Genomic DNA, 15671 nt, shown 5'->3' with positions numbered 1-15671 from the left:
TCCCTACTTTTGCATAGTCTACAGTTGGAATAATAATTTGCACTATTCCAAAGTCCAGCACCCCCTAAAGTACATCATTGTGATGACTTGCATGGTAAAGTAACACGTGGTAATGTCGCTGTCGGGGTATTTACTGCATTGTAAAGGCATGCTTGGTAAATGCATGCGGGTTCCGCAATGAAACTGTCCAAGCCTCAAAATGCTGTAGTACAATAATTAAAAAGTCTGATCACTGCTAGTGCTGTGCTCTTCTCACCCTTGAAATGTCTGGCCTGGACTGTCAACAACTGTATAGAGCTCCTATGCCCCAGCAGAGGTTCAACTTCCATTAAATTATTACCAACATTTCCACAATTTTTTAGTAATAGCTCATCACAGAGAATCTTGCTTCTAATGTATTAACTCTCTTGGGCCAATGCTGAGAAGATGCAGTTTAGTGGCCGAGTTGTCAACTAATTCCAGGCTTCGGAGATGAATCAATTGTACGATTCTGGGGAAATCCCTTCAGATTTCTGTGTTCCTTACATAGTTTGTATTACATGATAAACAATAAAATGGAGATTTCCTACCAATTCGTAGGATCACATAGAAAAAACGAACCATGTTCATACATTTACATATAAAAACATGCATATTTGTTAGTTTACTTTTTCTTTTACTCTGCGTCCTGTGTATTCTCACAGTTAGATCAGACTTCCTAAATATATGGCAACTTTGCGATTCACCCACAAATTGCAAAATGAGAACTTTTTAAAATGTCCTGTTTTATAAGTCCTGAAATTACTGCATAAGTGCCTGCAAAAATTGTCTTTTTGCTGCAGATATCAATAGATATTTATGTGGTTGAAAATTATGAAAGTGGGTTTTTTTGTGGGTCACATTTGTTTGCCTTTATACACTTACAAGGCAAAGCCAAATAACAAGTGATGAACATTCTAAAGCACGTTCTGCTTTTACAACATATTTACAGAACAGAAACCAAACACACCATTTCCTATCTCTCCTTCTAGCAGTCGGAGTTTCCATTCCCGGCAGGTGGTGCTTCCAACAGACTGACCCCCAACCCGACAGAACTGGGCGGGAGAGCGAAATGAAGGTCTGCAGTCATGATACAGAGGGGGGAGACCTGTCAGGTCCGTCGGGGAGGGACAGCTGTTTATATGTGCAGCTCCCCCCATTCGACCCCCGGTTTTTGGAGATGGTGCCTACCATCCGTATGCTACTTATCATGGACGCAATACATCACAGGTTCTCTTGCCAGCTCTAGAGTTCAGCAGAGGGACTCGCTGTTTGTAATAATACTACTGAGAAGAAGAAGAGTAATAACAGTGACCATAAAGCAACACGTAAAAGCATCCCCAAGACATGTATCTGGTCCCTCTTCCACCTGCAATCCCACCACACCCGAGTCACCTGTGCTTCCCCATCCCTTACATTCACCCCCTGCTGCCCTGTGCACCTTTGGAATGGAGGTAGTCAGATGTCAATTTTTTTTTCCAAATTAAAGGGCCGATTATGATCGCGGTTTTCCGGCATCCTCCGGGCCGGCGGAAGCCACCGCCGACCCGGAGGATGCGGGAAAACCGCTGTGGAGCCTCCAAAGACCCACTGCCAAATTAGGATGGCTGGTGGGTCTTGAATTCCGTCCGCAGCTTTTCCGCCGCGGTCGCCTTCCGACCGCGGCGGAAAAGCACTAACATGGCTGGCGGTGTCTATCAGACACCGCCAGCCATATTAGGATGGAGGGAATCTAATGCTTTTCCGCGGCGGCTTTTCCGCCGTGGAAAAGCATACGGACATTCACTTTGGGGGCCCGTTGCGGGCCCCTTGGGTGAAGGGGGCGTGGGGGGTGCACATGGGGGGTACCTATGGTACCCCCCTGCCTTTGCGTGCACGAAGCGGCAGGCACCGCGCGGTGCCTGCCGCTTTGTGCATGCAAATGCACTGCTTTCATTTTTTACATTGCGGCGGGTGCTGCTTCAAGCAGCACCCGCCGCAATGTAAAAAATACAGGATTTGGACCGCCAGGTTGGCGGTCACATCCTAATTGCCATGGAGGGACCGCCGCTGCCCATGCGGACGGTCCCTCTTACTCAGGGATGGCGGACGGACGCAAGTCCGTCCGCCATCATAATAGGGCCCTTATTTCTGCACTCTCCAGCATCCGACATCCTCCGGGTCCGAGGTGCTGTGCTGTTGGACACTCACCCTGCCAGGGTTGCGCATTGGGAGAGTCTCCATCAGTGACAAACCAAGGACCAAGCACAGAAATACCGCAAAGTTTGGAGTTTGGGACTACAAATTTTCCTTTTTTGCCACAAAATATGCCATCTCAGGCTGCAAAATTCTTAGGGGTCTGTAAATGCTGACATATTCAAGGTAAAAAGCAACAATATGATTGAAATTGGTTTGAAGTAGTGTACTCAAGAGGAGGCATTATGAGGTGACATCCATCAGTTGAAAATAAGGACAAAACAAGTTAAAAATTCAGGGCTCTGTGGAGTATAATTTGTCATGTACTAGAACCTACAAGGAGGTCATCAGGTAAGCAGTCCGCATGCTAGGGACTGATCAATATTCCCATTTCTGATCAATACTCCGAGATACAAATATGGTAGGATCTATCAGTGATCAAGTAGTAAACTAGGCTGTGTGAACAGGAGGGCCAGTCCTTAGTTCTACGTCTACCATCCTGCGCTATCCTGTTTTGAAAATTGGTGTTCTTAACATTAAAGGATAACCTTTGTTTCGCATGCAGAGAGAGTTTCCTTCTTTCTAATTTGTCTTGATCTCATGGGTGTCAGAATCAACAGTGTTCGTACCGGAAAATTATGTTGTTACCCACATGTCGTGGAAGCCAATGAGATGAGTATTACAAGCGAGCCGTGCCCTTTTGATGCACCCTGATAGTAGTTGTATTTCCTGACTGTGAGATTGCATAGGGCCCCCTATTCTTACAGATCAAACTGGGTGATTATCCATCAAGTGTGTCTACAACATAATTATATAGAAGAGTGCCTCAAAAATTCACAAAGTGGTTTTACTTCAGATTCAAATAAGATTTTAATGGAAACTAGTACAGACATTTCACTGAATGTTGACTAGGGATCATTGTAATCTCCCTTCATCAGGCCCCTATCTGCTTTGCTGCGGTGTTCGAGAAGCATTAAAGTTTACGGTAACCCTAGTTGGCCAACCAAGTACAAGACATTGCTTTAGTCTGACCCGCGGCAAAGTAACACTTGTTCCACAAAAATGCAAGTGGGTCACGTTTGAGCTCCAAATGGAAAACATATATAATTTCAATGTTGAACATTGCCCAGTAGAACAGTACTGCAACATACATTTGCCACTGGATTTTGCACCTTCCGAGGCGGTCTAAGAGGAATGAAGGTAAATGTCTGTTGGGTCAGAGGTGCTGGTTCACAAAGGAGAGTATAATGCAATGAAATTAAACATATTACTTTGTCGATTGGAGGGATTATAACAACCAGAATAGTATTGCATGCACAAAGACTGAATATGCGTAGTTCCCCAAATTGTATTTTAACTCACATGCATAATTACCATGCTTTTAATCAAAGCAGGCCTGTCGTTGGAAGTATACCCCTAGTCAGCCAGAGCCATCCCGCCTAAAATTCTGTGATATTTATGGCTTCATCGGATTTTTATTAATCAATACTGATTTACCAAAATGTTTGGGGTAGCAGAAGTGACATCACACACCCTTGAAAATGTATGGTATCCGCCCATAGCCTCTCAACAGCCTATTTGCAACAGGTGAGCTAGAAGAGAGCCAGTAATGCAAGCTACAGACAGTACAGAGCCTCTTTATTTTCCCTTCTTGACACTTAATTCTTGGTCCTTGAACCCAGCGGGTCAAAGGTCAAGCAAGGGGTAGCAATTCCTGCTCCTGGCTACCATAAATAGATATCTATGGTTGGATCACATATTCATCCGAAATGTCATGTTGAGTGCGTGAAGTCCCAATCCAGATTTCAAGTGAGCCCTAGTTTGTTACGATTAGGTGTGGAGAAGAGTATCAGTTCCCCTCAGTGGAAAACAATATTATCATAGAGAGAATACGGGGCAGATTTACAAGCCCTGTGCGCCACTTTTGCACCGCTGTTGCCACTTCTGTGATGTAGCCACGGCGTAAAGCTAGAGCCGTGCAGCGACAGATTTACAATATAACGCATCTAGAGAGATACGTTACGTTGTAAAGTCGTGCTCCACATGAAAACTGTGTCATTTTTCATGTGGGCGTTCCGGCGCATGAACGCCTCAGAGAAGTGCCTGAGTGAAAAGCCACAAGATTTCACCACAGTCACTTTTCCGACGCGGCTTTATCAAAACTTTGCGCCTGCTTGAAGCAGGTGTAAGGCTTGACGCACCACGTTGTGTTGGGGCAGGCCACAAGAGTTAATGGAGTTGCGCCGTGCTTGCGGCACAACTCGAGCAATGTGCCACCCTTCCAATCGGAGATGCGTCACTCATCTGTTTATCCTTGCGCCATAATGCGCCGCTTTGTAACGGTGATGGATTAAACCCAGATCTTTTGACTGGGTGTGAGTGTTTGATTGATTCAGATGCTCCGTCCATCACCACCCCCTTTTGTACCGCTTTTGGCCACCATACGTGTGGCAGGGTATGCTCAGACTTGAGTCCCTTGCTCACTTTGCCACTGGATTCTAGCAAGCCGGGCTGAAGACGGCTGGAATGCCAGAAACCGGTCCTTGGATGCTTGTTTCCGGTCCAGGGAAGACATGGCTTGGCAGTTCGGGCTGGACTGTTCCCATGAGGCACAGGGTCAGACTGATTTGCATATAGCCATGTCTGAACTGGGGTGGCAGAGTGGGCTAAAGAACGGTGATGGATTCAACCCAGATCTTTTGACTGGGTGTGAGTGTTTGATTGATTCAGATGCTCCGTCCATCACCACCCCCTTTTGTACCGCTTTTGGCCACCTTAAGTGTGGCAGGGTATGCTCAGACGTGAGTCCCTTGCTCACTTTGCCACTGGATTCAAGCAAGCCGGGCTGACGACGGCTGGAATGCCAGAAACCGGTCCTCGGAAGCTTGTTTTTCGGTCCAGGGAAGACATGGCTTGGCAGTTCGGGCTGGACTATTCCCATGAGGCACAGGGTCAGACTGATTTGCATATAGCCATGTCTGAACTGGGGTGGCAGAGTGGGCTAAAGAACGGTGATGGATTAAACCCAGATCTTTTGACTGGGTGTGAGTGTCTGATTGATTCAGATGCTCCGTCCATCACCACCCCCTTTTGTACCGCTTTTGGCCACCATAACTGTGGCAGGGTATGCTCAGACGTGAGTCCCTTGCTCACTTTGCCACTGGATTCAAGCAAGCCGGGCCGAAGAGGGCTGGAATGCCAGAAACCGGTCCTCAGAAGCTTGTTTCCGGTCCAGGGAAGACATGGCTTGGCAGTTCGGGCTGGACTGTTCCCATGAGGCACAGGGTCAGACTGATTTGCATATAGCCATGTCTGAACTGGGGTGGCAGAGTGGGCTAAAGAACGGTGATGGATTAAACCCAGATCGTTGACTGGGTGTGAGTTTTTGATTGATTCAGATGCTCCGTCCATCACCACCCCCTTTTGTACCGCTTTTGGCCACCATAAGTGTGGCAGGGTATGCTCAGACGTGAGTCCCTTGCTCACTTTGCCACTGGATTCAAGCAAGCCGGGCTGAAGACGGCTGGAATGCCAGAAACCGGTCCTCGGTAGCTTGTTTCCGGTCCAGGGAAGACATAGCTTGGCAGTTTGGGCTGGACTATTCCCATGAGGCACAGGGTCAGACTGATTTGCATATAGCTATGTCTGAACTGGGGTGGCAGAGTGGGCTAGAGAACGGTGATGATTAAACCCAGATCTTTTGACTGGGTGTGAGTGTTTGATTGATTCAGATGCTCCGTTCATCACCACCCCCTTTTGTACCGCTTTTGGCCACCATAAGTGTGGCAGGGCATGCTCAGTCGTGAGTCCCTTGCTCACTTTGCCACTGGATTCAAGCAAGCCGGGCTGAAGACAGCTGGAATGCCAAAAACCGGTCCTCGGAAGCTTGTTTCCGTTCCAGGGAAGACATGGCTTGGCAGTTCGGGCTGGACTGTTCCCATGAGGCACAGGGTCAGACTGATTTGCATATAGCTATGTCTGAACTGGGGTGGCAGAGTGGGCTAGAGAACGGTGATGATTAAACCCAGATCTTTTGACTGGGTGTGAGTGTTTGATTGATTCAGATGCTCCGTCCATCACCACCCCCTTTTGTACCGCATTGTAAATGCGGCGCATCTGTGGTGGCGCAAGGGTAAACTTGTATGACACATCTTATCTGGCCCATATCTGCTGATTTGCAGGGATGCGCCAGTTGTCATAAATCTGCCCCTGCATTTGTATAGATGTTCTCCATGCTGCACAACTTGTACTGAGGGACACTTTTGATCCGATGCATTTATTCAAGCATAAGATCATTTGAAAGTGCCCTGTCTTTAATTGTATAAACAATTTGCAAATGTGATGGGTTTTCATTTTTCCTCGGTTTCCATCCCTACATAGTCCGTTTGAGGAACGAAGCATTCCTCAAACGTGTATCCAATCAAATGGCTGAATTTATCATTTTAATTCTTCTGATTTGATGCATACCCATGCTCAGAAGCATTAAAGCCACAAACCAGACTAAGTCTGATAATTTGTTAATTTCTTTAAAAAATATAGTTTATTTAAATCAAGAGTCAGCAAAAAACGACTAAAATAAAACTTTTAAGCATAACATACTGATTTCATAAATGTCATATCACATTTCAGCAACAAATATAATAGCTAACACATTAATATAGTAGAGAGAGGGAAAAGAAGAAGAATGACCCAGGCTAAACCAAAATATAGTTAGGGAATTCATTGACTATTCCGAGTTGAAATTTTTTCCACCTTTCTTATTATAGCTTGCACTGCTAGTTCAAATCGCCCACCATTCAGTCACCTTCAGTGGTAAAGGACTTATCCAAGACCTGGCAATACATAGGCGAGCTGTTACGATTATTATGGATACTAATGACCTAGTACTGAAGTCAAAACCCATTTTGTACTCAAACATAATTTCATTATTCTAATAATTCATTTCAAATCATTTAGTCAGTAAGATACGGATTTCCACTTACTTGCCATCTGCGAGGTTGATCTTTTTGAAAAAGGGGTAGTTCTCTGGAGTAGGATTCCCATTCTGGTCCTCATAGAGGAAAACTGGGGAGCGTCCAATTTCCACACCCAGTTGCTGGATGCCTTGTTCATCGTACACGGAAATTAGAAAGAACTGAGATCCCTTTTTTGCTCTTAGTGTCGTAAGTATAGAAAAATCCTCAGGAAATTGGCCATCTAGAAAAAAAATATGATTACGCTTAAGTAAGTTGTTTGTACCTACTCCATCAAATATCTTGAAAGGTGAAGAAGGAACAGAAATAATACAGTGTAGTAGATTTTAGACTTTTCTGAAAGGTCAGCAAGTTAATGAAGCAAAGATCCTACCACTGTAAAACTAACTGCTCAGCCGCAGCCCGTGCAGTTACGTAAGAGCGGTGGCCGTGGGGCTGTGTGGCCGGGGACTGGGTTGATTTTGACTGACGATGATAAGGGGAAATTAAATCAATAAAAACATTTCCCTCGTCATCATTCATCAAAATCCCTCCCAGCCGACCCCCACGCTCTTACCTCCACGGGCCGCTGCTTTATCTGCTCGTGTTGAGAAAATATGGCAACATTTTGAAACTATTAACAGTGTTAATGTGAACTATTAACACTGCCAATGTTACATTTTCTAGAATAATAAGTTTGGGTAATTTTAATATAAAATAAAATAAGGGATTCAAACGGTTTTCTTTGAGCCTCTTAACATTAATTGTTAACGTTAAGTTATAAAACACATTGAAAATCCCTACAGATGTGGCAAATGGTTGAAATGACACATAAAACTGCTAACATGAACTGATAAATGTATCTTTTAAGCTATGTTATTTTTTAATATTTGACCAGCATTTGGGCTGCAAGCTTTTTTTAACTTTGATATTAAATTGGTAGCTTTTAAAAGTTGGTCTGATTACTTTTCGATTCAAGTGGTAGAAGCATTGCTGTATTAAGTATTTCCGATATACCCTAATCTTTCTACAACACCTTTAACACCACAAATGGCAGTAATTCACATGTTTGAAAAGAGTTGTTAAATTTAGAGGACATAATATTACAAATCCTCAAAATTTAGATTGTTAAACTGGTTAGAAAATCAAAACTCAATGCTATTTAACGTGTTCAAGATTTTTTTGTACCTCTCATGTGTTTATTCATAGTCTAAGAACTTTTCTTACTTAGATATGGTAATTTTGATTGCATACAATTCTCTGTAGGTGTATTTTCTTTTCTTTTGTTATTGTGGATACACACAATGTCTACAATGGAGCACACACATTTTGTATCATACTTAGAATGTATGTGTTTTTCATACATAATTAGATGTGATCAAATATTCTTTATTATGAGATATGTTTTATTTATTTTTTACTTTTGCAAGGTGTTTTGGAACTTTTAACAAAACAGTGGTTTCTAGTGAGAAAAAGTGAACAAATGTAACAATAATTATGAGTGCCTTATAAGTAGTAGTTAACTAACTATTACTCTTTTAAGAAGTTACTGTTTTTTTTATCTCCTGTTAACCTTTAGAAGTTTGCAATGTTTGGAATGGTTGATAAATCTATAAAGATTTCATCACCTGCTATACTTTACAAAAGGATCAGTTTAAATAATGGGAAACATTTCCAAAGTGTTCATTTCTTGAGTGAGAACTGAGGTCAAATGGCATATATTCCCCCAATGCTAGAGATTGAAAGTGACGCCTGTAGAGTAAATGGCATTAATAAAGTCAAAGGTGGCTAATAAAAGGGAGTCTGAGTCAAACCTCACTCTCCAGTGGAGAATGTGGTTTTAAACCCTGCATGTGCCTGGGTTACTGAGGCAAGGACTCCATAAAGTTAATGGGCCTGGTTCACAAGCACATGTGCAATTTTATCCAATACATACTACCTGCCTACACATGTAGTACATTATATTTATCCAGCTTACTAATCTAACTTTCAAACATATATATGCATACTACACCTATGTCATAGTCGTAGTTACCAGCTGTAAATCATTTGGAATTGAAAAGGAACCTGACCTAAACTTGTTATCTCAAACTCATGATTGTACTCTGCATTGTGAACAGAATGCATGCACTGGGTTTGGAAATTTTTAGAAATGCAAAATAAGTTTTCAGTAAGATGTCTTTCTTTCCTACACAATGTAGTGTCTGGTGCACTTTCTCATAGTTTCAGTATCACTTCATCTGAATTCTTTGGGTGTAACTTAAATGTGTTTGTCACTCATCATTAAGTTAACACTGAATGGGTGTTCATCATGCTTGCTTTTCCTAACTGCTTTTCCATCACATGAGACACCTACATGGAGCAGTTTAAACTTCTGAATGTGTAGTTTATTCATGAGTGAAATAGACTTAATAATGGTGCATTTATTTAACTATCACTTGTATCACACTATGCTGATAAATCGCACATTCTGCGGAAAATTGAATTCCTCAGTGGAGAAGGATAGTAGGTGAGGTGGCTAATCCAGGAGCATAGCTTTCATTGGTGCAGCAGGTACAGTGGCACCACGGCCTGAGGGGCCCTCTGAACCCTGATTATTTTATCATTCAAACAGCAGCCGGTGGGCTCATTCCCTTTCTTTCGCTAGTGGTACACTACTAGGCAAATCAGGATACAGGCAGCAGTCTCAACCTGTGCCTACATTATTCTTGCAAAAAGAAGCATCTGTCTACGGAGTCCAATCACTCTGTCCATCGAGAGTCGTGTGCTTCATGCCTTATTCATATTTGTCAGTAGACTCGATTCAGACAGGAGAATCAAGTTTTTTTTTTAGTCAAAAAATTACTTAATTTTGGCTGTCTCCTGCCTGAAATTCCCTCTGCTTCAATAGAAGTAAATGGAATAAATACATTCCCCGAATTATTTTTTAACTCTCCCTCTTTCCTCTTCTAAAATGTTAGCATGTATGCCTAACGAACATACCTGGGAAAAGCTGCTTCGTTGGGGCACTGAACTGTGTCTTGTTTTCGATGCGAAATGCAATGTCCGTTTCTTCTACGCCCTTCCGCTGCGTGCAGAGCCCAGAAGCAATGGTGACCCCTTCAGTTGTTTCCCTGAGATCAAGTGCCTGTAGAAAATCGACTGGACCACCTGTGAAATGCAACAGACAGAAATACTATTAAAAACAGGTATATAAATTTGATATATCCTTCATTCCTAGACACTGTCGAGTCTCCACACTGTTCAAAATCATTTGACATTCTAATGAAGGGAACATTGCGAATATATACAGGATTTCACACAAATAAGGGCTTTATGTGTGGACACACCCAGAGATGTGACCATACCATTTGAGCCATAATGCCACAGTCACATGCGTTGTCATGGTGATTATTATTCTCGCCATTAACAGATTTGCCAACCCTTAGATTCCATCTCACCCGGCATACAGGCTCTAGACCAGTGCTTAATTTGAGCAGGTGGTTTCCAGTGCTAGCACCGGCACTTTATTGTCAACACCAGTGCTTGTGACAGTCTACCACATGGTGACGCTGTCTGCTAAATTTAGAGATGACCACAACAACAGTTAATTATTAATTCGATATACATTCAAAATGACTATTACTTGACACCCAAGCTTTGGGGGCCTGAAATAGTCCGAATTGTTACACTGGTAGGAGTGGGATGGCTAGTAGTTGTGTTGTTGCTATCATTGGCAGTGCTAGCAAGGACAATGGTTGGTACAGGTTTCTGTGGCCTCCTGGCAAGTGCCCTGGTACTTATTTATTTACAATGTAAGCACGGCTCTTCACACAACCATCTCACACTGGTTAATGCTCCCACCTCAAATTGCATATACTTTGGCAGACTGATCTTGATTTGTACGTGTCTGCCCTAACTCCTTTCAACTTGTTAGTAGGCTCCACAGAACCACCATATCTTAGATATGGACTACAAACACCCACTCTATCTTGGCGCTGGGCTCCACAAACCCAATGTAAGGAGAAGTTTTCAGAATTATCTTAGCTTGGATGCGGGCTTCACAGACTGTATGATTTTGCTCTTGGTTCCACAGGCCCCTGATTCTGCTCTTGGCTTCAGTGGCCTCTAAATGTGCTTTTGTCCCCATACACCTGTCTATGCTGTGATGTTGACTTTTTAGACCCCCACAGTTATGTGCTCCAAAGTTGCATATTTGGCATTGGGAGTAGATCCACAGGTACATCTACCCTAATTTGGCCTTAAATCTTGGACCTCAGACACCTGTTTCTTAATGTTTGTGTCTGTTTCATAATGATTGCATCTTGTCTCGCCCTGGCTTTAGTATTTCTGACATCATCCTGTTGGTGTAGATACTCAGAAATCTATATCTGATAGATCTGTGAATAGAAAGCATAAAGTTGGCATCCCAACAAATTGCAAAACGCTACATATTGCATAAGCGGACCAATAAAATGTAACATCACATAGAAGCGTCTGGAGGTATTTTCATAGGACGAATGAATGAGACAACCTGCTTTTGTGAAGATTAGCTAGAGCAGGTTCATATTATGAGGACCTATGTCTAACCAAATACAAATACTTTGGGCCAGATTTAGAGTTTGGCATATAGACTGTCATAAACATGACATATATATTGTCTACATTATTTCAAGTCCATTATATCCAGGGCCAGACTGAGGAACCAAAACCAGCCCTGGCAGAAATGCCCAAACCAGCAGTGCTCCTGTCATCTCCTCATGTTAAATTCTGTCTTCCCATCCATCCATTATTTTTCTCCTTCTCATCTCCCTGTGTGATAGCTCAGTCTCTCTCGATCCCTCTCCCCCTTTTACTCTATATATTGACACCCCCATGTCTGCTGCAATTAATCTTGGGGATGAGCAAAAGTGACAAAGGGCTAAGAAACAACACAGGGCTTTCAGAATTGATTGGCCCCAGTAGCTCCAGTCCCCAAGGAAAAGGCCCAGAGTAATAAAAGGCCAGATTGGCCCTGATTATATCCTCTGATGCCTGTAATACAGCATAGCAGTGATACGTCACATTTATGATAGAGTATCCCATTTGCCAAACTCTAAATAAGATCCTTTGTCGGATTTGCCGATCATCTTTGCTCTTCAACACAAAAAGCCATCCACAGAGGTGGCCCATGTCTCATCCTAGTCCGTGCCAGAAGATACAAACTCAGTACCCAGGTTTTCCTATAAACTGTCGCAAAAAGACCTCCTCATTCTTCCATGGCCTAGCTTCACTAGAGATAAAAATGTTCGATGTGTCTTCTCTTGTCCACCCGATGCTTGACAGCCTGGCCCAGGTCACCAAAGAGACCCATTGAAACAATGCATTAATTTGGTGATTTTGTTCATATTCGTCTTCCTCCGGTGACAAGCACCTCCCCCTACACTGTCCTATGGGAGAACGGCATGGGAGGATTCCACTGGCTCTGAGAGTCAAAGAGGGCCTTGGAAATCTCTTCTGAAGACCCGTGATCCAGACCTCAACCCTCGATCGGTTAAGTATTCTGTTATATCGCTATCTAGGTGAGACCCAGCAGTTTTCATAGAGACCCTCTGTTATTGCTTCTGTGAGCTCCCAGAAACCATCCTTTTCAGGGAAAATAATTCGTAAAATGTCAATTTATTTTCCTTTGATAATGCTATGTAACGTGTGTAGGAGAATTGCCACATCTGAATAAACTCAAAAACTGGTGTAGTCATTACATTATATGATACTATAACTTTCTTTATATAACATAATTACTGCCTGCGGCGTTGTAACTTCCCACAGTCTGTAGTGGCTGCTCCCTTGCAGCCCACATCATGCGAAATGTCTTCACTCACCAATATCTCTTTGTAATATGTGTGGATATCTATTAGGTTGCATCGTTGACATGGCATGTCAATATCACCAGCATTCTTTGCAATACTGCCTGGGTCACCTGCGGCTGAACTTTTCCTCACAATGTGATCACATCAGATTTACTCATCGTTAACGTTCAGGACTCAAAGGAGGAAGGGGAAGGGGTGGGACAGGTACAAGGGCCCTGGTCCCCTGGTGGTATTTCCTCCTACACCTATCAAGGCCCCCTCTTGTGTCTGGCCACAATATTAGTGCCCTTTGTGAACCCGCGTTCTGTCCTGGGCACATGCACATCCGTAACCTACGTCAGCCCGTGGGGGTACCTTTATCCAGCATTCCTCATCTTTACACACACACAGACCCTCGAGCAGGCCACGCCCACACGAGCAGCCAAACAGGCCCATTTGAAACTAGTAAGCATTAGCACCGTGAGGACATTTTGCTACACAGACGCGTATCTAACTTGCAAAACACAAGTTAAGATTCTGCCTGGGCAGACTCTGACTTTCATCCTTCCAAGGTCGATTAAATACCATTGTACAGCGAGAAGCTCATTCGCCTCTGTCCTTCCGTAATATAGTGTCACCCTCTGTTTTGACTTAATCAGTGGCTTCAAACCTTGACATTTTGATCTAAACTCTGAATCGCTCTTCGGTAATGCTTGGTGTAACTTGTACGTGTGGCTGTTGGAATAGACAAGCGCTGCTGCAGCCACACCTGGTCGTAGTGTAGAATGTTAAACGAGGGCTGTATTTTCATGACATGGCTGTACAGTGAAGACACTGTAACACTGTGCACAATTAACGTGCTATACTTGTTTCTGGAATGGTTGTTGCTGTAGCGAGCAGCTACAGTGTAATTCCACAGACATGATGGAATTACATTTGATTAAATCGGAAAACGTCCTTTGTGCCCAGGGCACTATCCGACTGCAAGGAACTTATAAAAGATGTGTTCATTTCTATTTTAAGCTTCAATCCAGCTTGCATTGAGAAGTGGCAACGGAGCGTGCTAAAAAATGTCTGATTACACAACGAGGTGAGTTCGAATTAAAGAAATACGTGTCACATTTTTTCAAGATTCTATGTGTCTGGAAAAGCCAGACAAGATCTAACCTGTTCTCTCGCAATAATCCAAAGAGACCAAGCTCTCCTTGTCTCATAAGTGAGCACATTTCACCTTTATCACAGAGATGCAGGAAATATTTCAGAGTAGGGGTGCTGCCATCCATGTAACACCACTGAAGGCACTGGGACTTTGACAAAGTCAACCATCATACAAAGAAAACGTGTGGCAAATGGGTTTTAGAAAATATTTATCATTTGTACAACACCAAGACAAATGTTTCGATTTTCTTAGTCTATCAACATCTTTGTTTCCATCACACTTAAGAATCACAGAACAATCGCACTTAATTTGTGCTTTGCCAACTGCTATGTTTTGACATTTTTGTACGGTTCATTTACAGGTGTTTTTATGTTGTATGTTGGAAAAAACTCACATCCTTTCCTCTCACACTCCCTGTGGTTTGCTTTACAAAATCCTCTGTCCTTGAAGTTAGAGAAAATAGTAAAAAAGCACAAACTCTATGGCAAAAGAAGTAGTAATTTGTCAGCACACACAGCCTAACATGTGAGCTCTGTCATTGAAGCACAGCAAATGTGACTAGATAAAAAAAAGTGTCTATTGCCCCTTCACCTTGTGAACACAAGCATGCTTATTTGGGACCTGCTATGGCACTCTCCACAGCCCAACTTCGAGCACCTATGCCTATCACAGGGCGAGATTTTGAAATCTGGTGGCTGGTTGCTTAACAGCAGTTTCAAAATGTAGTCGTCATTGCTGTGTGAGGTGATTGGGTATTCGAGGGCCAGGTTCCTTTCATCTGACAAGGAAAAATTAAGTTGGCATTAGGTGACTTTCAGGTTCTTTTGCATCCAGGATCAACCTTTGCACTTCCTTGCAAGAACTGATTCTTGGCTGCTTCACCACAGAGTCAACTGGGGCATCCAAGAGGCTCCAACGTACAGTTTAAACAATATTGATCTAGTTTTAGGAGTTCTCGGCCTGTGCGGAGATTACTAGAAATTGCCCTCGACAAATACAGGAGCCGGAGTCGAAGTCAGATGACCATTCACAACTATTATTGAGTCTGGACGCTATCATTTGGAGGAAAGTGGCTTTTAGAGGAGATGAACACTAATCAAGAATTTGTCAACTGAAATTGGCTGCAACAATTCTGATCTCCCACAATTCAACACTGGAAACACTTTGGGAAAGACTGAATGTAACCTAATAGCAACCTATGTCCTCTTCGTCGGATGAAGCGAACTTGACAACCAAATGCCCAATCGACCTGCACAGCGATGGCTCCTAAATATTGAATACTTTATTAGGTGATCAGCCACCCATACTTACATAATTTCGTCTACCCACTCACTTTCACAAGGGTGAGGTATGTTCAAAGTATTGGGTGTGCCATTAAAACGGAATGTTACTTATATTTTACCAAGATGGTAGATGTCACTGCCTTACTCTTAAATTATAAAATATGACATATTGAAGAAAGACTATATTATGAGTAGAGCTCAGTGATAGTATGTCTAAGTTTGTGTGCTTTTAACATCAAGCTTAGAAAAAGACCTGTTGTCAGCTAACCAAGAACTT

The 15671-nt window shown here is 43.0% G+C and overlaps 1 protein-coding gene across 1 annotated transcript in view; it reads right to left on the bottom strand.

The window, feature by feature from the left end:
* LOC147748151 (uncharacterized) overlaps window positions 1-15671 on the bottom strand; it is a 648568-nt gene that overhangs the window by 423460 nt on the left and 209437 nt on the right. The window contains exons 2-3 of the mRNA XM_086959041.1: window positions 10128-10295; window positions 7176-7389 (exon numbers count right to left, since the gene is read on the bottom strand). Of these exons, the coding sequence (XP_086815167.1) occupies window positions 7176-7389; window positions 10128-10295 (382 nt within the window). The remainder of the gene's footprint in view (window positions 1-7175; window positions 7390-10127; window positions 10296-15671) is intronic.

The sequence above is a fragment of the Lissotriton vulgaris genome, chromosome 1_1 (assembly GCF_964263255.1).
Source record: "Lissotriton vulgaris chromosome 1_1, aLisVul1.2, whole genome shotgun sequence".
NCBI lineage: Eukaryota > Metazoa > Chordata > Amphibia > Caudata > Salamandridae > Lissotriton > Lissotriton vulgaris.
The sequence above is the reverse complement of the archived record's forward strand: the minus strand, read 5'-3'. Positions and strand labels throughout refer to the sequence as shown.